This window comes from Cebidichthys violaceus, unplaced genomic scaffold (assembly GCF_023349555.1).
Source record: "Cebidichthys violaceus isolate CVI_PGR_0920_01 unplaced genomic scaffold, fCebVio1.0.p SCAF_23, whole genome shotgun sequence".
Lineage (NCBI taxonomy): Eukaryota > Metazoa > Chordata > Actinopteri > Perciformes > Stichaeidae > Cebidichthys > Cebidichthys violaceus.
In genome coordinates, this window is record NW_027176406.1 from 7,355,215 (window position 1) to 7,379,956 (window position 24,742).

General features: G+C 40.8%; 2 protein-coding genes across 2 annotated transcripts in view; one reads left to right on the forward strand and one right to left on the reverse strand.

Annotated features, from left to right (window-relative positions):
* Positions 1-17,549: 17,549 nt before the first annotated feature.
* Positions 17,550-19,796, reverse strand: LOC137878766 (transcription factor Sox-8). Its single transcript, XM_068719194.1, has 3 exons — positions 19,126-19,796; positions 18,551-18,786; positions 17,550-18,381 (listed from the first exon to the last, which is right to left on the reverse strand). Exons 1-3 carry the CDS (start codon positions 19,539-19,541, stop codon positions 17,636-17,638), a joined length of 1,398 nt encoding a protein of 465 aa, XP_068575295.1. The 5' UTR covers positions 19,542-19,796; the 3' UTR covers positions 17,550-17,635.
* Positions 19,797-21,097: 1,301 nt separating this feature from the next.
* Positions 21,098-24,742, forward strand: part of LOC137878138 (ras-related protein Rab-26-like) — an 85,926-nt gene continuing 82,281 nt past the window's right edge. Inside the window, exon 1 of the mRNA XM_068718278.1 lies at positions 21,098-21,198. The gene's annotated coding sequence lies outside the window, so the exon portion shown is untranslated. The remainder of the gene's footprint in view (positions 21,199-24,742) is intronic.

The following is a 24,742-nucleotide window of genomic DNA, read 5'->3' on the forward strand; positions in this document are numbered from 1 at the left end:
GTATGGAGAGCAAAAGAGGAAAGTATTTGCCGAAATGTAATCTCGGAGCCCATATGTCTTATGTCAAATGTATGTCTTAGTGTTTCACAATCAGAATAACAATCAAATCCAATTAATTTCAAATAAATCCATTCATTCATCCATGGAAGTTAAGTTTTGTGTGGCTGTAAATACTCAACAAACAAACATGAAACAATAAGGACCACAAAGACCTAAAGGCGTTTGTCGTAGTATTGTTTTTACATAAATGTGGAATAAATGGAATACTGGAAAGCAAATTTATTTTTTATATGCACATTTATACATCCTGTACTTGTCTCCTTGACAACAGGGACTCAGATGGAAGCCGTGGCTAAACACTGTTTTCAGGGTACAGTGCCTCCTTCTCTGTCCTCCATGCTTTTGTCTCCTATGTTGTCCTCTTCCTTCCTCTTCTTCTCTTCTTCCTCCCCCCTGAGCTCTTCTTTTCTTTGACAGTGAAAGACAGCTAATCAGATTCATGCATTTGTGGGCTGCACAGTACAGTGCAGTTGGGAGAATAATGTAATGTTCTCACAGTAAATAACCCATTAACATAATTATACTGTAGACATACGTATAATATATGTAGTAATAAATATAAGAGTTACTAGGTGTAATATTGTATTATTATTGACTGATATCTGAGAACTGCTTGTCTTTCCTTTGCTGTGTATATTTTGTTCACTTGTTTATCTTTATTCTCGATCTCTTTAATTGAGTATATTTCCTTGTGTTTGCTTGGTTTGCTGTTCCAATAAGTCTGTTTGCCTCTTCAACAGTTTAAACTAGAATGCATACTCTGGAACCTGGTGAGATGAATTTAAAATAAGATAGAATCAAATTATAAATAATAAGTCTTGTTCATTCTCAGTTCATTTTCACAAATCTCCTCAGCCCACTGCCTATTGTAATAACAGCCATCTGCTCCGCATCGCCAGCCCATTATTAGGAGCAACCACATTAAGGGCTGCACTTGTGACTCAGCTCACAAGCCTCCCTCTCTGTGGCAAACGGATCATGGCTTCATTAATTTTCTCGCCTGAAATGGCATTAATAAAATATTTCCACAAATGCGGAAATTAATTCTCTGTTTTCTTATTAAGGTGATGTTGACTGGTTTGATTGTTTTATTTGGATTCATGTCTATATTTGCCACACATCAATATTCATGCATGCTTCAGGACTGATAACAGTGAATGTATCGGAGAGATCAACAGAGGAAGTCGTTATTACATTGAAGTTGATGAATGTTGTGAAGCAATCTTGCCTTGTTGAAATATTAATCACAGAGGTTGATTTTCCCTACAGTATCTGGTATAAAGAGATTTTGTTCTGATTTAAGATCGTTTAAATGAATTATAGTGTGATGTTATGGTGCAAACTCTTTGCCCTCAGTGAAACTGAAGGGTTTAAAGTTAATTCATTCCTTTCTGAAGAAGTACATACTTTATCTGTGATTGATGCAGTCCTCACACCCACGTCATATTCTGGAGAAATGCATCCACAAATACTCCAAACCTCTAGAGGCCACATCAGCTGGGTTGCTGGCACTTTCTACATACCTCCATTGAGAGGATTCCCAAGCCTTGAGAGTTTCTGAGACTCGGTTGGCAACAAAGACTCTAGACCTTGAAGACTCTTTGCTGAGTTATTTAAATACTGATGCACTGTCTGTCCAAAACACAGCTCCGGAAGATTCATGTGTATCTCTTTCCTCCACAAGACATCTATGTGACTTGCCATTGTGACAGTAATGAGCTTGGTTTGGGGGATGGTAACAGACTTCAATTGAGCTACCCAAGCCTTTCCAAAGACAAAGGTGCTGTGTACTTGTGTGGTATGTTGTGAGAGCAGTTAAGTCACTACTCCCTTGTGTCACAGAAATGGTGCAACTGTGCCGAGGTTGATTCTCCAAAGTCCATTGGTTTCAGGCATCTCATGAAGTTTTAGTCCTCCAACAGGCAGAGTTCCTGCAGCAATCGACTCAGGTCTGATGTCCTCCCAGCTGAGCACTCACCTGCAAAGATCCCTTAATATTTTTTTTAGCAGACAACACAACAGGACTCCTACAGGATCATAGATGGAGCGAACATTTGAGAGAATTCCATTTCTGGAAGATCTTAAACTATCAGATAGATTGCATCACTCCACACTGAGTAATTTCCCCACGGTCCATGTCCAACTTGTTCACGTCCTTAGCTCTAGGCTTTCAGGTATTGCTGCCAGAACATCACATCCATGGCTTATCTACTTTGAAAGCAGGAATCCACCTTCTACACAGATGGAACCAGCAGATACAGAAGAGATACAGCTTCCCCCTCTATATCCACTGACACAAGACAACCATCAACAGAAGCAATGTGGAACCTTATTCACCGTTTCCTACCTGAACTGTTCTTTGGTATCTTCTGCACATTTTCTGAGGGCAAAATTAGCACAGCTGGGAGACAATGTTGTCCCAAAAAGATACACCATCATCCTGAAGTCAGTGAGGTTTTGATTTGAATCCCCATCAGGCCACTAGAGAAACCTCAACAAATCAGTGTCAACCAGTACCCTTACCTGGTAAAACATGGATTCAACATTGTGTTAAGGGATGTTGCTTTGACTGCGACTCCCAAAGCTGTAGCTCATAGTTAACAGCCAGCTCTTACCTCCGTGATGTACGTATCTCCCATGATTGCTTAGTTTCATCCTCTTCCAATCCTTCATCTACTGTGCCAACCGTTGATGTTTCTTATGTCTTTTTTTGGGGGGGAACAAAATACAGCGACTTCAGGAAACAAAATTAAAGCCGCTGACTTGGGGTATTGCATCAAATTTAGATGTATTTTATAGATTTTCTTCTTATTCTTTCTTCTCATTGTACCTGCATATAGCTTTCTAAATGTGATTTTCAGCTCTTTTTTGGTTGTTTTGTGTCAGCTGCGCTTACAATGTTGTAAAAGTGTCAAGTTCTATTCACCTCCACGTTCACCCTTAAGTTTTTACTTTTTACTTTGCTAGATGCTGACTTCTGGTTAGGGTTTTATCTATAAAACTATATAAATAAATACTGCAAGTGTCACGAGAAATGTATTACGAAGATACATCCACACAGGATTTGTGGCTGCATTGTGTGTTGCATTGAACTGTTTTGAAGCTCCCTCTTCTGATAAGACAAAAATCTGTAATTTCTCAGCAACATTAATATGCCATCTAGTGGCTTTGTGAGCATAGTTGCCAAAGGGTAATGTCAGCAGATGCATGAAGACACAATCAATAGCTATATTTCTTTCATGAGAAAAAATAACTGTTGATAAAACTGAAATAGTATGGACAACTAACTTAATTAGATATTTAGAATTGAGTTGAAATCACCTTCTTTTATGAGATGACAATATGTACAATCTGCACTCTTTTAGGATAGCTATACTATCCTAAAAGGATAGATATGCTATGCTCAGTAGGAGCATATTGATACATATTGATTGAAAAGCAACTATAACCAGGTTAATTTATACTTTATTAAAAAAAATGCATTTGCAGTTTCCTATCCACCAACATCATTTCTTTTTTGATTTCTTGATATCTTCGGTAATGCTCAAAAGAAAAGCAACAGTGAAGATGGACAGAGGATTCATAAAGAAAGGCCAGCAGACATAATTAGAATAGAACCATGACACCTTCATATTGAAATGATAAACACAATACACACTTTAAACCCTTTGTTCCTTTTTGTCATGATTGGCATGTCTGATTGTTATATTTGGAATCATGCTTATATTTGACACACATCAATATTCATGCATGCTTCACGACTGGGTGCTGACTATAAAAGGTAATATGTCAAGGAGAGGGACAGAGGTGATCCTTATTACATTGAAGTGGATGTATCTTGTGAAGCAATCCTGCCTTGTTCAAGGCTCTGGGGGATATTTTTCCATCCAGTATCTGGTATGAATAGATTTTGTTCTGATTCATTTACATTAAGCCTCTGTTGTAAAAGTAACAATTGCCTAACTTGTTTACTGTGTATTATTCATAGTATATCTGGTACATGCCCACTGACTGCTGACTGCCATGTATACTCATAATAGTGACGTGATTCTCAACACAATCCAATCAAATTAACCGACTTTTCCAAATGCAGAGGCAGTATACAATCCCATGGGCAAAATAAGTCAATTAAAGGAGCCATCAGCCAGCAGCATTAAAAGTGAATTTCCACCATAGTCCTGCATTGCCTTGTGGGAACAGAGCCTCTGCATGTACTGTAAATGCCTGCCTGACAGCCTAACGTCTGGACTCAGAAACAGAGCTGTTGAGAGTGGTTCATTGAGCTTGCCAACTTGCCATTTTCAATCGTCCTAATTCAACTACAGAAGTGGGTAAAGTGAAAGGATTTTAAAAGTGATATACAAACATCAATGTGGTCAGTATGGTCAAACAGATTTCTGTATTTTTGAGTAAGTGTTTGGCCATTATAAATCAAAAGTTAGAAAATTAAAACACAGTGTCTGTCAAAATTGGTGGAAAAAAGCAAGAGATTTAAAATAATGCCACTCAGGCCATCATCTAAGTTCCTCACATCCTTTACTTGACAAAATCAGTCATCGTGAGCTTGGGACTACAGCTCCCAGAGTTCTTTAGTTTGGTCACATGATCCAACAGCTCAGGTGTTCTGCATTAGGATTCACCAAGAAAAAATCAGTATGCAACTGATTTTTTAATTATTTTAGTAAAACCCATATGAATTGTTTTCTCTTTTTTTTGGTCATTTGTCAGCACAACTATACTGTTGATAAGACGAACGTGTTAGCTAACAGTTATTTAGCAACATATTTAACAGAAATGAAGCAGCATTAGCATTCATTTCAAGGGAGTTCTGTTTCAGGCTGAATGTAAGTCCAATATATTCACTCTCCTTAGGTTTAGTAAAATAGTTGGCTCTTTAGCTGCTAAACGCTCCACTATGTTCAGCTACTTGATCACTTTGTCTGTTGTCTGTTTGGTGCTGAGCACAGTGGGTTTATCAGAGCTTTTTGTTGAAAACCACTGGGTCCTTGGCGATTGGAAGGATAATAATGTCACTTGCAATGAGGTCTGTTGTTGTATTGCAGCCTACCTTGTTGAGGGCTTTAGTGTTTTATATTTCCACACATACCAGGAATTCATCAACCAGGCCTTCAAATGAGTTTCCGTTAACTTGGATTGTTTTTTGGAATAAAACTTTCCATATGTTGCGACAGTGAATAGCAATGTGCAAACAAGATGAGTTGCCAGGTTACACAGTGGCTCATGGTGGAACCAGTTTGGGAGGATAAGAGTTTAATGAGGCATCATCTATCATTGCTGGCATCATTGTACAGGAAATTAATGGATTCCATATTTGTTTGGCAACTGTAACTATGAAGAGCTAAATTGTGTGCCAGACTGTTTTGGGATTTATGCATTGTAATGTACAGACATATAACATCATATCTTCATTCTGTCTTGGGGCAAACTTGATTTAACATTCTTTGCCATGTCTAGTACCAGTTTGATTATTATGCAGTGACGATGAATCATTTTCAGTCATCTTAAATTGGTACTTCATTCAAATAAACAACATTCATACTTATTCATGAGCTGTAGAATGCAGTAATTTTCATATCTCTGCTGTCACTGGTAAGAGGGTCACAATATAAATACTCACGCAGTTAGTTGATTTGATTTGCTGCTTTCTCATTCCTCAGGATGTGTGCACTGTATTGTTGAGCGTCACCAGCTTGTTTATGTCAAGTTGAATGTAAAAGTATATTAATATAGGGATACTATTACCATGCAGAGATGGGACAGGAGTTCAAGTAATGAGGTAAAAAGCAGTTTGGTTATTTAAAGTTGTGTGTAATGTGTTCTTCTGAACACTTGGTGGAGCAACAGATACCAGAATAAGAAATGAATGGATTTGAAGTGCTGCAGTGCCATCTCCTGGTGAACTTCTTAATGTCCCCAGGCCTTTTTCAATGACACAACTCCTCTTTAAGGAAATACATTTATCATCAATATTATACAACATACCATACCTGTATGTGCATGTTTTTTCTATTGTCAGTGTAAAGCCACAAAAATACAACAAAAACAATTTAGAGCTTTGCTTCATATGTTCAACAGTGTCATGTTACTCAGCCATTTCTGTGGTAACCGGGTGAACAGGTGAAACTTGGCCTTTTCTTTGGGGGTAATCTCGTCTTCCAGAGCAGCTTTAACCACCTGTGGGTCTTACATTTTCCAGGAGAAAGTAAAGATAACACACACATTACCCACTTTGAACTGTAAATTGATAATTTCTTCTGTTTGATTCCAAGTTCCCCCCAGCCCGGAGAGAGGAAGTGTGTTTGTGTGTGCAGGAGGTGGGAGAGATACACTGGGTGTTGTGTGTTTAGCTGTTACAAGAGGCCCTGTTTCTACTTCCTTATATTGTGAAAGTGAATGGGTTGAGTGGGTTTGCATAATGAGCAATATCTGAATGGAGATGAACCATGTCTATTTCTAATATGATTTGATCATTGTTAAATGGATGTTTGAATTATTTTAATAAAAAGTTAATAGGCTGAACAAACATGTTTTAACAGTTAGAGGAGAGCTTTGGAGGGATTGTATCTGAGATTATGTTGCCACTCATGACATGTAAGTTGCTGTAAGGAAAGTGGTTGAGCCTCAGCTGTTGTTATGATCCGAGAACCAGGGTGACCGGACCGCTTTGCATCTGTTACTCGACAGATGCAAAGTTATTACTGTGCCGAGCAGTTGTCCTGTGTTTTGCAACCGAGTGTTATTGTAGCTATAGGTGCAGTGACCGCAGTGAGAGTGAGGGTCAGAGATGTGTGTCCTTTAGGTTTGTTATACTCATATGCACATGTACAAGTAAATACAAACAACAAAGAAAGAGACAAATAATTCAACTGCTTGTGTCTAAAATATAATGAAGAGCAAGCAGCAATTAAACAATGATGCAAACTCACTGAAATGAGCTTGTATTGCTCTGTATAGATAAATGTAAGTTGTTTTATTAAACAGGCATGTGACTTGCATCCACCTTCCCATCCTCTCAGATGCTGATAATTGATGTTATTACATGACTGTGGGTTGTATTTTGACAGGGACGCCAGAGATGAACCGTAGTCCAAAAATGTAGGGGAATCCCCCCCAACCTTCCTGCCAGAATGTGGCTTGTTTTGCCAGTCAAATCAGCTGCCCTGGAGATATTTCAGAGGAGGACTGGGGACAAGAGAGAGGGAGGCGGGAAAGAAATTGGGATGAAAAGCAAGTGATACCTTAGGCTGGTGGTGCCAACCTGCCTTGTGATGAAAGATCATGAGTGATACTTGGAAAGTCCCTGCAGGGCAAAAACCTTGGAGGCCAAAGGGGCTTCTTCTTTACCTCCTGACAAAATCAACATCACATTATGATGATGATGATGATTTTGTTATGTTTTCATCTTCCATGGGCAGAGGGCGATTGGGCAGAGGAAGTCTAGTATTATGGGCGATTTGAAAGCTTTTCTGGACCGGGTTCAAGAAGTGCTGACGAAGCAAGACTAAACATCACAAACCACAGTTGAAAGATTTGCACATGTGCTGGCTCCCCTTGCACTCCTGCCACCCCGGGATTAGTCCCATCCTGGTAGAGCAGCTACATTTTACATGTGTGCAAGCAGGCATGTCCCCTTTACACACACACCTACACACACATACACACACTTTGCATGTGTTGTGCACCCTATAATTGGAGAGGAGGAAGGAAAGCAAAGCTGAGAAAGAGAGGTAGGTGTCAAGAATGATTGGAAATAAGAAACACAGAATTCCTGAATAACCACAACCAGCAACATAAATAAAGTCAGCTACCACATCAGCAGTCAGTCCTGAAGCATGCACGTTGTTAAATGAAGTGTACAGGGCTAAGAATCAGTTGTTAGTCTCTATTTGGATATGTAAGAATGATTAAACACAATATATCATCATTAAAAAAAAAAAAAAAAAAATTATTGTGTTGGTGAGAATAAAATCCCAAAATGGGTTCATGAGGGCAATTAACAAAAAAAAAACAAAACAATGAGTAGATTTAGATTTAGGCAATACATGTTTTGCTATTGAAACTTTTATTTGGGCAGAGGGAGACTTTGATAGTTTGTTGGTCAACAGTTGCACTAATTCAAGTAATGTTTAATTAAATTGCTGCTCTAGGAGCAAATGGTTGGAATTTAGATAAGCTCACCTTGTCCAGGTTTTAAATACCAGCCATGCTTCAAACTACTTCTCAGGGCAGATAATTGGACTTGTCTGCTGTAACTACTGTAATAACATAAATGATGGTATCATTCCATCATCTCATCAAGCACAATACAGCAACCATTAACACTACCACACCTGCCTGTGGGACTGGAAAGTACTAAAGCCTTTTTTGGTGTTTAGAATACTGTGTATGAATTGTTGTTATGATAGCCTTTACTACTTCTGCTTATAAAAACAATGTAGATAACTTGAGTGCAAATGTCATTTTACAAACTGCCTTTTAAATTATTTGCCCGCTCCAGTGATTCTATCTGTTATATTATGGATTTCTGACCTCCAGTAAACTTCACCAGTAGGCCGACCCATCTGCTTGCCCTCTGCAGTCTCCCGTCTCCCTCCCCTGCAGCAGTGAGAGCTCCTCTTCTCAGGGATATCACACAGCAAAATCACACAGTGAAATATCTGTTTTATTAAAAAGCAGATCACTTTTCACATTTGAGCATACAACCCCTGCACACCATCCTACCCCACTTCCACTGCCAGGAAGTGAAATGCTAGCTACCTGGCTAGCTGCGTGTGTGCACTTCCTATGCATACCTTTTGTAGCGTATGATATCTTTTGGCATTTGTGATTGAACGTAGAGGAAGAAAGATAATAATAGCTTTTCTAACTCAATATAAAGATATCCAGATCAAAGTTAAACAGTAAGAAAGTTAATTCTTTCTTTCTAATCAGATCATTTAAAAATAAGTAGCTAGAGTGCTCTTGTCAGAGGATTTCAGACTACAGTACGTCTGAAATAACAGTATGAAATCCATTTCTGTAAATTCTCGCTTGTTCAGTGGAAAGCTTTACCATTTCCCCTACAGCCCACTCCTCCTCCACGAAACCATAAAAACAGTCAGGCAGTACCAGGGGCAGTCTAACAGCAGGCCTCCTGCCTACAAGGGGTCAAAGTTGAAGCTCATTAGCTGCTACAGTGAATAGTTTGTCTTTCTGGCACAAGTGAGAGTTCACTACGTCACCTTTCCTCTAGCCTAGTATCTCGGCCTTCTCTCTGTCCTTCTCTCTCATGTGTTTGTCTCAGACTTTTGCCATCACCTCATAACCATGTGACATCATGGTGCTGCCACCAAGACAAATGGTGATTTTTCAGTTGTTTTTTCTTTTACTGAAGCAGCTAGCTGGGATGCAACTTGTGACTGGAAGTGGGTTGTTGACGACATAGAGGCGTTGGATCCCTTCTTCTGACTCTTGGCTGAAGAACTGAGGAGAGACTTGTAAGAGAGACTTTTATCTGTGGTCATGAGGGAATGTAAGCGCCCAGCATGTAACACACCACATGTTGGATTGGAATTGTTTTATTAATCTTTTTTTTTAGTTTTTTTGATAATTACACAACCAATAAACTGTTTAATGATTATTTAAGCAGGCAGATATTTGATATTGGGTTTGTGTTGATTTTGAACCCAAACCAGGCAGTTTACTTTTTCAGGGGTTGTGGGTGTCCTTACTGAGTGCTGAACATAATGCTTATGCCTGGCCTGTCTGAAAAGTCAACATAGTGCTGTCAACCATCGTTGTTGCTCCTTCATGAAATATTATAAATATAATATTCCTTCAGCACTGACTGTTGTCAAGTTGAGTCTATACGTGGGAAAACATAATGAAGCAAGACCAAGACAAACATGACATTACCTTAAGGAATAGAGGAGTAGAGGCAGGAGGATTGGAAACTACCGACTCCAGTCTTTTATTACTGGCTGTATTGTGGTCAAGATTGACACTCCTAGACACAAACTCCACCTTTGACCATTTACAGACACTGAGTCATCCCTTCCATCTTACGTCATTCACATCGCAGAACTCCAAAATTGGAGTGGCATGTGTGCAACAAGCTACGTGACCGTAACGTTTGTGTGTGCTTTATCTTTCACCCTCTTATATCTTGCCCTCAAAACAGCAAACAAGCTGCTCTCATTTTCTGTCATTCAAATTATCATCAGCCTCAGCTAGTCCAAATAGATCTGGCCGCTCCCATTTGCATCGAGCCGCGTTTAGCTGCTGCAGTCAAATCAAACTGCTGGTCTCTGCAGCACGGCGGGGACAGTTGAAGCCACAGTTCAGGGCCTGTGTGTGTCTCCTTGTCTGTGAGAGCAAGTGACGGTCAGGGACCCAGTGACGGGTTGGAGGCGCCAGAGCATTGTGCAGTGGGTGACCTCTGCAACCGCGCTGAGGTTTGCTGCTCGGCTGCAATGAACTCAGCCGACCACTAAAAAGCTAAGGCTTCCTCTCATTACCAATGCTCAGTCCCCAGCTTCTCTGAGGCCGCAGTCAAGGGGGTCTAGCTGTAGCATGAGAAGTGTAAGACCGAGGGTGAAAGCAAATATCGTGGTTGCTTTATATGCTCTATTAAATAGAGCATATAAAGCAACCACGATATATAGAGTCTATTTGGTTTGTTGTTGAGATTGCCTATTGACTGAATGCAGCTGATCAAGTTCTTGAATTTGGTGTTGAGTCTTAAATGTGTTAAAATGTTTTTTGTGTTGCATAAGAGGAAAATGGCAAGGAGGAGGTAAAGCAGGATCATATCTGTTTTGATGCTACACATTTGTGATTCTTGGGAGGTGGCAACGACTGCTATTATTCATCTCAGGCTTTATATACTTTGCAGTTGTGTGAATGCACAAAAAAAAAGAGTGAAAACAGGAAGAAAAAGGAAAAACAAGTGAATACAATCTTGAAAGATTTGTTTCTATTTGCTTTAACACATTCACTACAACTGCAATGTGAGAAACTTGCTAGGAGATCACCGTCTGTAAATACAATGTGTAGCTCATTTCAAAGCCGGAGCAGGAGTGTTTCACAGTGTCTGGACTGTGATAAAGTGAGAGAGGGTTGTGTAAATGCCCTCAATCACTTACTTTGTAGGTCCTCACATACACACTCCTCTCCTGCTGGCCCCATATTGTTTTATTTTTTGACAATAGATTTAGTTACATAATGAACCCCATCCATATCAAAGGCTGGACCAGGGATAGACTGGCGTTGCTCCAAGGCCCTCAGAATGGGCCAAAACCACATGGGAGAACAAACTCTTCCCTATTTTTTCCCCTCTCCCCTGCTCTTTGTCATACCACAAAAGATATCAAGTGTGAGAGGATGGACATGTGTTGCTGATCATATGCTTATTAAACAAATATTGCAATGGTCACCTAATATGTTGTGGTGTACTGTCCGTTTTACTACGGCCGGAACCAGAGAAAGTGTGGCATCCCAGATATAGTTTTAAAATGCATTCCTCATGGCACTGCAGTCTATAGGCTTGTAAGAATTCTGCCAGTGAGTATAGAAAACCCGACCGCAGGCTTGTGTGCGCCAGCAGGGTAAATGGGTTTTGATGGGCTCTGCTGTTTTGTCTGAATCGCCATGTTGCACTGGGCGACAAGATTTGGTGCTCCCACAGAGTGCGCTCACACGCGGCTCTGCCAAAACTGAGCTACATTTAAAACTCTGGTCCTGCTGTCCCTGCCACACTTTTTGCCAAGCAGCTCCACAAGCAAGAGAAATAATTAAGATATATTTTTCTTTTTCTTTCTACCTGAGACTTTCCAGCCTTCTGTTTGTTTCCTCATCTTTTTTTTCTTTCCCTCTCTCTCTCCATCCTATTTTGTTGACTTCTCTCTTCTAGTTTGTCTCTACCTCTACTACCTTTGTGCATCAGTAGCATGAAAAAATTTGTGGCAAATGTTCCTCCCACACTCCACATTCCAGGGTCTTACAGGATCCCACATGCTGGTGGCTCAGTCTCTTTCCCTCTGTGTCATCGGTGATGGAGCAGTGCAACTTGTGTGGATGATGAAGGCCGTGGGGCAGCGTAACAATGTGAGTGTGTGTGTGTGTGTGTGTGTGTGTGTGTGTGTGTGTGTGTGTGTGTTGGGGAAGCAAATGTGAGATTGCTCCATTGAATTAACAATTTTAAATTGATTGAGGGAATCATTAATCCTTAAGTCCCCACTAATGTCACTTTAAATTACTGTAAAATATAAATAATGGCCATATTCAGATTATTTACAGCAACCAGCAGATTTTCACATACATGCAGAACTAGATCATTAGTTTAAAAAAAAGGTGTAGCATTTTAAATTTCAAAGGGAAAAAAGAGATAATATATGAATGACTGTCAATCATCAACTGTCTTTCCAGTGTGACTAAAACAGGATAGTAAAGTGTCTCTGTGATGAGGAGAGAGACAGGAAGTGTGAAGGGAAGAAGGTTAAGATGAGACAACTTCAAGTAAAGATGGAGAAAGTACATGACGAGGGAACCGTGCCACAGTTCAACAACAGCAGAAAGCTGTGACAATGAAAACACAGCCATAGTTACTAATCAACAAGTCTTAAAGCTGTGGAAAGAAGATGAGCAGCTATGCTGCCACCCCATTCACAATTGAGATGTGCCAAGAAAAAGTGAAAAGGAGAGAACAAATGAAAAAAGATAGCGAAAGACTGTGGACAACTGTTCAGAGAAGAGAACATGACCAGATGTCAAATTGTTGCTGATTTTTTTTCAATTTCCTTTATTTCTTTTCTTCCTTTTAAAAAAATAAATAAATTAGCAACACTCCACCTGTGTCGGCTGTTTGTTTCAACACCATCACTATCACCATTTTACAGAGCTGATAACCCCCACTTTTAGGAAAATAATAATTTATTAATTTGTTTTTATACTTTTATAAGTGTGTGCTTTTTACCAAATTGGAATTGTGTGTGTTTTATGTGATTTAGTACCAGAAAGTTTCATTAATCAGAAAAGTATTAAAAAAAATAAACTGGCACACTCTGACTTTCCGTGGTGCAGTAATCCCTACCCATCTGGCACTCAGAGCAGGTTGAAACAGCCACCGAGAAATATTTGCAATAGTGTTAGACCCAGGTTTGATTATCTTTTCAGTAAACAACCATAATCAGTCGCTCCACTGGGACAGATTTACTTCTAAATGGAATTTTTTTTTTCCATGCCCGATTGAAGCCCACGATTTTAGATTTACTGATTACAATGCTTTCAAATAGCTTTATTTACTGATCCCTCTTGATTTACCAAGAAATATTTCAATCCTTAAAGTACAAACAAACTGCAACTTTATAAACATTCAAACCAAAACTGTAATAGTTTGGCCTTCCAGACACTTGGAGACAAAAAGCTTTATTTTTCCTCTCAGACATTCTAGTTAGTAGCTAAACTGATTGAAGTTAGTGTCAGTGTTAGTTATTGCTGGCCAATCGTAGATTACCTTGGAGAGGCCGCCATCAATTTAGTGGCCTTTCGAGAGCCAGAGTGTTGGCACTGTGCTTCCCTCCCTTCTCTGTGCGGGCCCATCCGTGAGGAATAGGGGAAGTCAATGTTGGTTCTGTCTGCCACCCTGTTTTGCTTGGCCTGGTCCTGTCAGCAAACACAGGAGACACCAATAATTTAATAGAGTCCTTTTATTTAGTAAGAAGAACAGGGAGACAAGGCAAAATAAGCCTCAGGAAGTCATTTACTTGGGCGGAGCAGCTAGAATTTAGTTGAACGTGTTTGTTTTAGATACTGTTGACACAGTTTATCATTTTGACTTGTTCTATACATTGTTAAAGTTCTGGATGCAAACTTCTTAGTCACAATGTTATCTGCATTTTGTTGCAAATTTCACAGAGAAATCGAAAGTACGTCTTTTGTTCAAAAGTGTTGAAGGCATCACCCAAATATATGAGAATGATGAATACATTTCAGTTGTGCAGGGGAAGCAACATACAATAATAAAGGTTAACAAAAAAATGCACATCAACATAACTTTATCTGTTCTAAAACTCATTTTATCATTTGTGAACATTTTCTTCTGTTTGTAGACAAACTTAAATGCCATCAATGAGCCATTAGATGTGATGGACTCGGTGCATCAAGCGGACTCAGGCTGGCACAGTCAGTGACAAGCAATAACCATGCTTTATGTCCACTTCATTTCCCTTGCAAATCAGCCTCGCATTCTCAGAGTTTTCACAGTTCCCAGCTCCCTCCTTTTCCCCGAAACATGCCCTGCGTTAGCCAGGCTCATTAAACAGGATGAGACTATTACCAGGCGAGTTATCCTGCTCCTAACAATGGGATGTGGTCAGGTGGTGGAAGCACCAGTTTCACTGGGTTCATCTCGCCTTCCCCTTCGTGTCCTCTGGGTCCAAGACCGCGACTCCCACTTTGGCCAATAACGCCCTCCCTCCGTAAACAATAACTGTGACAGCTGGAATTTAGCACAGCCTCAGTGCGGCAATGTTGAAAATTACTCTAAATTACATTTCATTTCCAATTTCTGCTTATATGTGAGTGGGTGAGTTTGTGCAAGCATATACTGTACATGGCGCACTGTGGTTTCACCCAATGTGAGTTTGTGTCATAAATGTTCAGTTCTTCTCAGGCAAAGTTGCAACTGCAGTGTAAAAAAAATGTCCATTCATTCATTCCTTCATTCAGTATACTTTGCTGATGTAACTCAGTGAAGTTGCCCAACCCCCCAGTTAATTTTTTTCAGCTATATACAGTCGGGCTTTCAAGAGGCCCAATCAGAAACTGTGGACAAGTTCCAGGGAAACGGGACCCAAGCACCCTGAAGAGCCTTTTGCCTCACTTTTATTCACTCCTGTTCTTTCTCAAGAGTTCCTCCTGAAAGTATTTGGCAAACACTGGTGAAAAAAAAAGACTTTGAGGGAAGAAAAACAACAAGTTGTTCTTGAGCCACCCACACCCCATCTGCTGTGGTATTATCTTCTTTTATTATCTACAGATTATGTGCGCTGATATGATTTCTACAGTTTGGTCGGGTGGTCATTGTGGTTGTTCTTGTTGTGTTTTTTGTTTGTGGAGCGCTGTGATATGAGACAGTGAGGGGGGGGTTGGGGGGGGATCCTCCCCCATGTGCATCTAATCGTTCATTCAGCACCCTCTTAATGGCTTGTCAGTTCCCCTTGCCCTTCCATTTTCTGTCCAATTAATTCCTTTCTAGCTCTCCGGATAAAGGGACACAATGGGACCCCTCCACAGCATAATGAATCATTAAAATTCAGCAGCGCGGCCCTGGCACTTGGCTTCTCCCTGGGCTGGTTAGAGACGGCTGCTTGGCATGCATGCCAGGGCCAACTTGAGCGTTCTACCCCCTAGACCAGCAGAGATGGGATCTCTCCTCATTTCTCTGTTGTCTGTGGTTTAACAAAAAAAATCTGAGTGTAATGTTTTGGTACATATGTCTATAGCCACATATAAAGTGTCAACTTAAGGCCGTGTCGGGTCAGAAGGTTATGGAAGCGGTGCTAAGCTGTTGACTGCAACGCGTTTTATTTTCAATATATATTAAAAAAAAAAGTTAAACTCACTAGATAGCGCAACACCAAAATAACATGTATTTTGCAAAAGTTAATAGACTTGCATGTCCACTTGATTCGAGCAGCATCCAATTCAATTTACAGTGAAGGTTTAATAACTGTCATTTTGGAAAACTGAGAATACTTCCCTAAATGTCTCACTGGTCTCCCCTCACAGCTGTACTCAGTACAGATGTTAGATAAAGCTGGTATCCAGCACAAAGGTAGACCCATAAACATGTTCACTTTAATGCAATTCATTCTATTTATTTATTATAAACAAGTTGTTTCCAAATATATTTAAGAACAAATATCAACATGAAGCTGAAACTAAAAATAGAGGCAAATAAGAATGACAAAGACAAATATCAAGAAAAAATTATCTTTTTATTTTAAAAAAATGGCCAGCGTATGGGTTAGCTGTGCAAGTGTGAATGAAACTCTAGTTAATGGAACAATGATCATTTTCACAGCCTTTTCTCAAAATTATACACCAGAATAATATACAAACACAGTCCTGTGGACAAAACTTGGAGCACGATGCTCCGTACGTTTCTCATACAGCATCTCACAGAACATTACAAACCAAGGCTGTAAGGAATGATATCAAATTAAGAATATAATCAGGAGCAAGTTAACTGTAGGAATATCTGGTGTTTATTACTGATTGTGTGCTGCCTGAAGTTTGTTAATCATTCAATTTCATATTGAAATACTGACAATAAGCATTAGAAGGCACAAAAACGTTTTGCGCGAGACTGCAGCATGTGAGTTGGCACTTGATGGTTGATGAGATAAATATGGGGAAACACTCACACACTCTTATTTTATCCTTAAACCCTAAACACTCTTCTTTGAGTAACGGATGCATTTAAAGAAAATGTTCAGGAAAGAGTTGTTTATCATTTGGTGTGCATCATGTCATGAGATATGTATCTCTGCCCAAGGAAATGGCTCACACATTCAGAAGCACTTTATCTCCCTGACACATGCACACGCACACACAGATGCATGTGCGCACACATATCCGCGTGCTGTTCATCCACGTGTACAGGAGGTCCAGCTGACATGTCACTCAGAGAGCGTGGTGTTATTTTACCCCATTTCCTTTAACCCTAGATCATGACTAATCGCAATTTGCCAAGCATAGCTTGCAGACACCTGTTCTGTCCTGTGCGAGTCTGTTGGTCAAGCTCTGTTTGCTTGCAACTTGGAATGGAGATGTTAGTGGAAATTGGTCTTCAATGGAATGGAATTAAAATCATGGTACATTTATTGTCATTTCATGTACCTTGTTTTCATTAAAAGCCAAACTGTACTGTAATAACCAACCCCACATTACATGTGTTTATCTATTTAAGAACAAAAAAATAATAATAATGCATGAACATAAATACATATAAGACTTTTATGCCAAAATGACACTATCGGATTCATATGAGCCATTTAGTTAAGACTGGTCGACGGATGCAAATGGCTGCGATATAGCTCGGGCCATTAATGTAAATTTGACTGCAAATTCACATAATTGGTTCCGTGTACATTCTCCAATGTATCCGCTTCTCCATCTGCTTCACAACAGAATTGAGCCAAACAGTTTCTCTCCTACACAACTCCGTGGCAGGCCTTTGCTTTACCTCAAGTGTGCACACACGTGCAATCTTTAACTGGAAAAGATGGGGGGGTGTACAGGATGTAGGCGTAGGCGACACATCCTCATGGAGGAGTTTTGGCTCACCAACAACACAATTTGTCTTTGTGAAAAAAAGTCTGTGTTTTAATCGCAACGATATAACTTTGTATAAAATCAGCAGGCACTTTTTTTTCTCTTTTGCTTGTTTAACGTTCAAAATGATCACAGGTAGCCTACTACACACACTTCTCCACCTGCCCCCTACTTCCTTCATTAGTAGTGCATCAATCTGAATGAGTCTCTGGTTTTGAACTGACTGCTTCTTGTCCCCTTAAGGTCGAGACAGCGTGGTGTAGACAGGCTGGTCCCAGCTGGAGGCGTTGGGGCTGTGGGTAGGAGCCATGGACAGACTGTTGAGGATCGGGCTGCCGTAGGGCCGCCTGGATGAGTGGAAGTATGGGTACTGGTAGAGACTGGACGGGTAGCCTGAGTAAGGGTTGTAATAGTTGGAGCTCTGCAGGTCAGTATAGTCACACTGGGAGCTGGAGAACGAGGCTGCAGCTGATGTGGCCGAGGTGACGCAGGCCTGGCTACTGTAGGAGCCGTAATCAGAGTGTGATGGTGACCCGTGGGAGTGCTCGCTGTAGTGGCTGGGGCTCAGTTGCTCAGTTTTAATATGGAGCCGGTGCTGGCCCACCTCGCTGGCGGAGGGAGTGGAGGAGGACATGCCGCTCTTGCGGCTCCACGCTGACCCGTTGGCGCCTGCGTGGCTGTATGAGGAAGTGTAAGACCCACCAGGCACTGGAGCCTGCCCGTGGCTGTGGTCCGAGGGCAGGGTGGAGGGGCCCGAGGCGTGGCCATTGAGCGGGAGGTACTGGTCGAACTCGTGCACGTCGAAGGTCTCCATGTTGCTGATGACATCAGTGCTGAGCTCAGAGATGTCTACGTTGCTGAAGTCGATGTTTTGCCTGTTGCTGTCAACAAGACGACGGCCTTCATGTTTCAGATCCTGCTTCACTCCGTGGTGCAGGTCTGTTTTGGGAGTAGTGGGTGGTGTAGGGGGACCATGGGGCTGCCCTGAAAAAATATTAGGCAAAAAGCGTGAGGATGAGGATTCATCACTCCAAATACAAAATAATTTAAACAATTTACAGCCGCCTAAAACAAATTAATTCCTAAAATAAAACTCACAAACTAGTTATGTTTGATACATTGTTTATTTTTCGAATACATTTTGTTGTCATACCTGCATGCTCAGGGTGGTGGTGTCCATCAGTCATCCCTACCAGTCCTCCCATCCCTGGTTCAGCTTTATACATGTGATGTGCCAGTTCTGCTCCTGAGTCTGAGTCGCTCTGGCCTGGTTTCATATTCTTCCGTCGCCGGGGCTGGTACTTGTAGTCTGGATGATCTTTCTTGTGCTGAACCCGGAGCCTCTCTGCTTCATCTACAAACGGCCTCTTCTCACCTTCTGAGAGCAAGCTATGGTGAAAAAAAAGTATGACATTAAAATATGTGCAGTCAAACAAAACAACAAATTAAAAAGATACAATTAATAGATGGCTTTAGAGCTTTTTATTTACTGTCAAGAGGTCAGAAGATTTTTTTTAAATAATTTTTCTAAATCATGTACGTTCAAAATCAAAACATTTTTAAAAATATAGTCAAATCCATATTTCTATGTAATTATGAGCATATTTATGGAATGATTGTCATTCAAAGCCAGCCATGACCTCCGAGTGTCCTTATAGTTATTCATTTTTAATAATATTTAAATCTTCATCCCTGCATTTCTTTTTATAGAATAAAATGTTGCCTTACCGCCACAGCTTTCCAAGAGTCTTGCTCAGTTCGGCGTTGTGCAGGTGTGGATATTGATCCGCCAGCTTTCTGCGGGCCGCCTGCGCCCAAACCATGAACGCATTCATGGGTCTCTTGACATGAGGCTTATTCTTCAGAGATCCGCTGCCCCTCACGGGCATGGGCACCAAGGACCAGTCGTATCCTTTGAGGACCTGAGAGACGGCGTCACGTATACAAGCTGGGAACCGGTCGTCATCCTCCGAGTCCAGTTTCTTGCCCAAACCGGCAAGCAGGGATCCTTGGCCGTCGGAGCCCGTCGGTGAGGACGGAGCGTCGGAGTCGGACTCGTCCTGGGACATGGAGCTGTTTGTGCCCGATGGACTGCACGGCTGGTCGCTGCCACACTTGTCATGCTCCTCTGTCATTTTTAACATTATTTGCTCAGCCCCTTGGGGATGAAAATCCCAAAAAGGAATCTTCAATTAAAAACAAAATTCAAATGTTACCACTCGATTGAAGCCCGCAGCAAAGTGGCCAGTGCGCCTTTTACGCACGGTGCGCCACAGTAAATTCCTTCAACAATTTTAGTCGGTACGAGTCCGTTATTTTCCTTCTGCTTCCCTGTTTGTTTGTCTTCGTTACTTTTGTCTATGCTGTCATGAGAGGTGCAGTCGTGAAAGTTGTGGTCCACAATGTGAGCTTAGGAGCTGCATGTTCCAGCAACTTGAGTTGCAGTTTTAAAACAGTCACTCCACCCTCCACCTGGGATTGGCTGGAACAAATCACCACTTTGCCCCCATTGGTTCCAGCTTTTACGTGGGCTTCATTATTATAATGATTTTCTTGTTTTCATTTGTGACACAGTATTGTTTGTACTAAAGTACAAACATTATTGTTTGTACTAAAGTTGCACACAATCATGTTTTTAATGCTCCAGTTTTAGAAAAATCATGTGGGACATTTATTATTTTGCTATTATTAATACCAAAAATGTAACATTCAGTCTTTAAATGCAAATAAGTTAATTAACATTTGGTAATAATATTATTGCAATAAAGGCTGATAAAGTACTTGTATTGTATCATATATTGCTACTTTCCTGTTGATATACAGGATTTGATTTATTTAGAATATGAACTTTGATGTTATAAACACATTTAGAATGTCAGGAAACATTCTACTGTCTGTAGTCAAGACATAGTAAATATTGTTTAGAAATAACATTATGATATTTCTATCTGAGATCAAGGCTGACTCTGAACAAGAATAGACCATCAGAAAAAGTTGTGGCATACTGAGAGCATGAAAGTTGATATTTTGGTTTTGATTCTCCCAGATAACAGAACAGTCCATTTTGATTTGGCCAAACATTTAATGGCAAATATGTCAAAGCTGGTAACTAATTTGCTGCAGGGTTGCATATTATAGCAAGTACAAAATTAGCATCAAGTCTGACGGATCTCATTGTCAAATATACAGGATGATCCTGCCTCTCACAGTTATAACTGATGGCTGCATTTCTATAAAACCATATTTTAATAATAATTTCTGATAACAATTATTCATCAATGTTTATTAAACTTTTCTTGCCTGTCTTTCTACTCCAAAAAAATGATGACTCCGACACAAAAACTCTCACCCCTGAACCAACTTCTGACTAAAATGTGTGTCGTGTTGATAACAAAAAATGTCACAAGCCTGTGTGAGCCCAATTGTAGCTTTGATAAAATTCCAAACTTCAGAAGAGGAAGTTTGTTTGTCCCAGCAGTCCGTGATGTGATCCACATGTCACTTCTCATTACCAGTAAAGCACACTATTTTATGACACTGAAGATACAAAGAGCAGAGGAGATAAGAGGGCAGATTGAATCACTGCCTTTGTTAAAGGTGTCTTTGTGTTCATGTATTGTGGGATGATTTTTATCTGGGCTCCCTGTGAAAAGACAAGGTGTGTTTGTGCTGGACGGCAGTTTGCTTTGCTCGTTGCACGCTGCAGGTGGCTGAGGGACAAGGAGAGTTTGTAGTTTGGAAATAATAGAAACTGCGGCTTTCACATGCAGTACAGAGTTAACTGCAGACTTGCACAGTAAGGTAAGACATTTCATTGTTTGGCTTTTATTATCAAATAGGCTTAAGAAGCAAAGGGCTTCTCCAGTGAATTTTAATATATTGAATTTGAATTCTGAGGAAGGATCATGTGTCTGCCTTTATTTAAACATGTCATACAAAATAATGGAACATTTCTATCACAAACGATAAAATGAAAGTGCTCCTTTGGTCAGTCCAGAGCAGCCTGTCTAACAGCTGCTGTCAAAGCACTCTGTTGGGTCAAGTTCAGTGTGTGTGTGTGTGTGTGTGTGTGTGTGTGTGTGTGTGTGTGTGTGTGTGTGTGTGTGTGAACAGACAGGACAGCGGCTAGTTGTCAGACTTTAGTGACTCTGGCTTCACTTTCGTCCTGCTCCACACATGGAAAAGTATTTGCTGTGTGTATGCATGCATGTGTCAGCAGAGAAGACTCCAGACTCAAGCATGTGTTAAATGTGCGTATTGCATGTCTATCTCGCATGCTTTCCCTGATATAAGGCTGGTGTTAATTTTGATAATGAACTAGGAAGCACTCAGCGAGTAGAAACCTCCATTAATTAATTAATTTGCTGTAACACACAAGACATAATCACTTACACATAAATATAATTGATTGTCTGATCTTTTTTTAACATTCCCTTTTGGATTTGCAATACAATCAGTGTTTGTGTCAAATGTAATGCTGGAAATCCCTGTTCTTAATCAGCATCAAAACTGCATCAACTGTTCCTGGCTCAAGTCCTGTCTCCCCACGAAATTTCATGGAAAAACTTCAGTCAGGGTTGATGTATCCTGCCGACAGACAAACAAACAGTTCAAAATTAATCAAACCAGTGTGTCATAGTTCAAACATACTGCTACATTTTTTTTTGTAATTAAAAATAAAAAGCATTATTTTTGAACATAGCTGTTGGTTGGTGATTGGTTAAGTAGAGTAAAGTCAGCTACCTGCATTATTAAGAGAAGGACAAAAGCTCAAACTCCTCATCGATCACCACATCTGAAAAGGCTGAAAGTAAGTCTGGATGAGCCCAACCTGAGTGGCAGCTGCCATCAAGCTGCTAAGCTGTGGGCTGGTCTTGGTTTCTGGGCAAAGAGATGGAGACAGACTTAAACAGACTCCAGCCGTCACCCCCCCCCCCCCCCCCCCCTTCATGCTTCCCTGTATTGTGGGGAGAAACTCTGGTCAGAGTTTGTGGGCTCTGGGCTCTTGATTAAAAAAGGAAGGAGCAACAGAGGAGAGGCAACCGCGCATGAACCTTAAGTGTCCCAAAGAATGAAGGAAGGTTTTCATTTTCCTATTTTTGCGAGAAGCATCTCAAAGGAAAGACAATGGTAAAGATTTTCATTTTTTGTTTTTTCGGGCCTTAGCATGTTGGCTCATTTCTCCTGGGCTATAGTCACTTCTATCCCACATGTAAATTATACTCTCTGGCTTCTAATGTGCATACAAAATTAAATTACACAGTCACCCACAGGAATCTTGCCCTCTTTGGTCTCTGCTTCTGTGTTTTAATACACTTCGGCACATTTCTTTACTCTAGCCAAGTTATTGGACGGAGTATGTCGAGCAGTTAAATTGGCATAAATTGCCATAGCACTGTACAGTATAAATGTGTTAGGATGAACCAGATGAGGAGTTCATGAATGTCATGAAGTTCATAAAAAACTGAAGTTGAATAAATGTCTGCAACTCATTCAAGAATATATTGCATGTGAAACATATATTCCATATTTAACTCCATATGTTTGTGCATGATGTATAAATTCTGCGTCATAACATTTTTATTTCCACATGCAACTGTGGAAACCCGTGTCTCTACAGCCAGAGCGCTCCTAACCCAAACCCAAACAGCAGGCCTTTAAGCTGTTGAATAATCCCACTGATTGCACACTGAGTCAATGTAAACTTACTGAACTGGGGAGACTGTCATGCCCTCCCTCTCACCCAGACGATCCCAACCACTGCCTAACCACATGTGGAACAAGCTCCTGGGCTGCTAACAAGCCATATATCACCCCTGTACCACATCTACCAAACCACTTCTATCTTTGGTTTCACACACTCAGAAAGAAGGTAATTAGTGCACAATTTACAGATGCAGCAAATGCAACTGGAAGGTAAGCAATCAGGCTCCGGAGAGGAATATCTTTTACAGCCCTGGTGAAGATATAGGACCTGCTATTGCTACATCTTTAGGTGAAAAGATTTTCCTGACAGGTTCACACACACAGCAAACTCTCAGTGATGGATGTACCTCCTCTTCCTTTCTGTCTCATCTCTACTCATCCCACCCCCTCTGGAAGTTGCATGGTGGATGTTTTCCATTTTGGTCTGAGGCCAAATGTATTTTCCAGGTTTTCTACTTAGTGAGGTCGAGGACCCGGGGATGTTTGACTCCACTGGTTCCAATCAAAGTCCAACCCCCATGACAGCTGCTGTGTGTTAGGACCTCCCATTGACCCCTGACCCTGCACTATCCTAAATTCATTCTATTAAAACACCATAATGAGGGGTTTACTGGACCAATTGCAGGTTTTATTTAAACCTATTAGTAGACACAGAGAGGTGGAGGGGAGGGGTTGAACTGTGAGGAGGGAAGGAAGGGAGTTTTGAAGGGGGAGTGTTTGAAACTGAAGGAAACAATTAGTCCAAAACGTCTCAGGGTGTGTTTGGCCTTCGGCCACGCTCGTTTTTAATGTCAGGAGTATAAAAAGAGCTCAAGTGTTTCCAGATTATTTGCAGTGTTTTCTCCCTGACATATTACTGTTTTTTGAGGCAGTGGTTTCGTTTGTGATAGTACTCTATGTTCATGTGAACTAGAGATTATGGGCAGAGAGGTTTTGGAAGCTGTTGTAGTAGCAGGTCGGGAAGGATCATGTTAAATCATTCTCCAGTTTCCTCGAGGCTCTCGTGTAAATCTTTGATCTGCAAACTGTCAGATGGTATCTTGGTAGGGTAGTGACTCCCATGACGTGCAAGAACACTTTATGCGTATGTGAAGCGCATAATGGTTTTAGGTGTCATCACAAAGCTTATGTTTGAACGTTGCCTGAAGGTAAAGCTCAGGGTTGATTATCAGAGAACAGATCAGTGAACTTCCATTTATTAGTCTGTGTACATTCCTGGATTTACAGAGAGGATCTTTAGCAGTGATGACACTTCTCATAGTCTATCTTGTCTCAGAGTTGTCCCAAGAGAAGTGTGGGTCTATGTGGGTTCTTTTTTTTTACACTTTGTGATCTGCAACCCGGTCTTTCTGTCTTTCTTCCCTCTCATCTTCACGGCATATGTTCTGAATAAAACTTGCGGTGTGCTGAGTCTTCCATATTGTCTACTTTTTTGATCCTTGATTCTCATAAATCATCTCCCTAATTTGCCTGTGAGTTAGATGGTGCGGGACATGTAGACATTTAGGACGAGGCGGCAAGAGAACAGAGAGCCCACCCCTTGACTTTACGGGAAATGGGAGGCCGCTCTACAAAAGCGAGACTATTTAGAGGACTTGTCTGGCTGCAGAAAGTTTGCCTCACAGCATTAAGATAACTG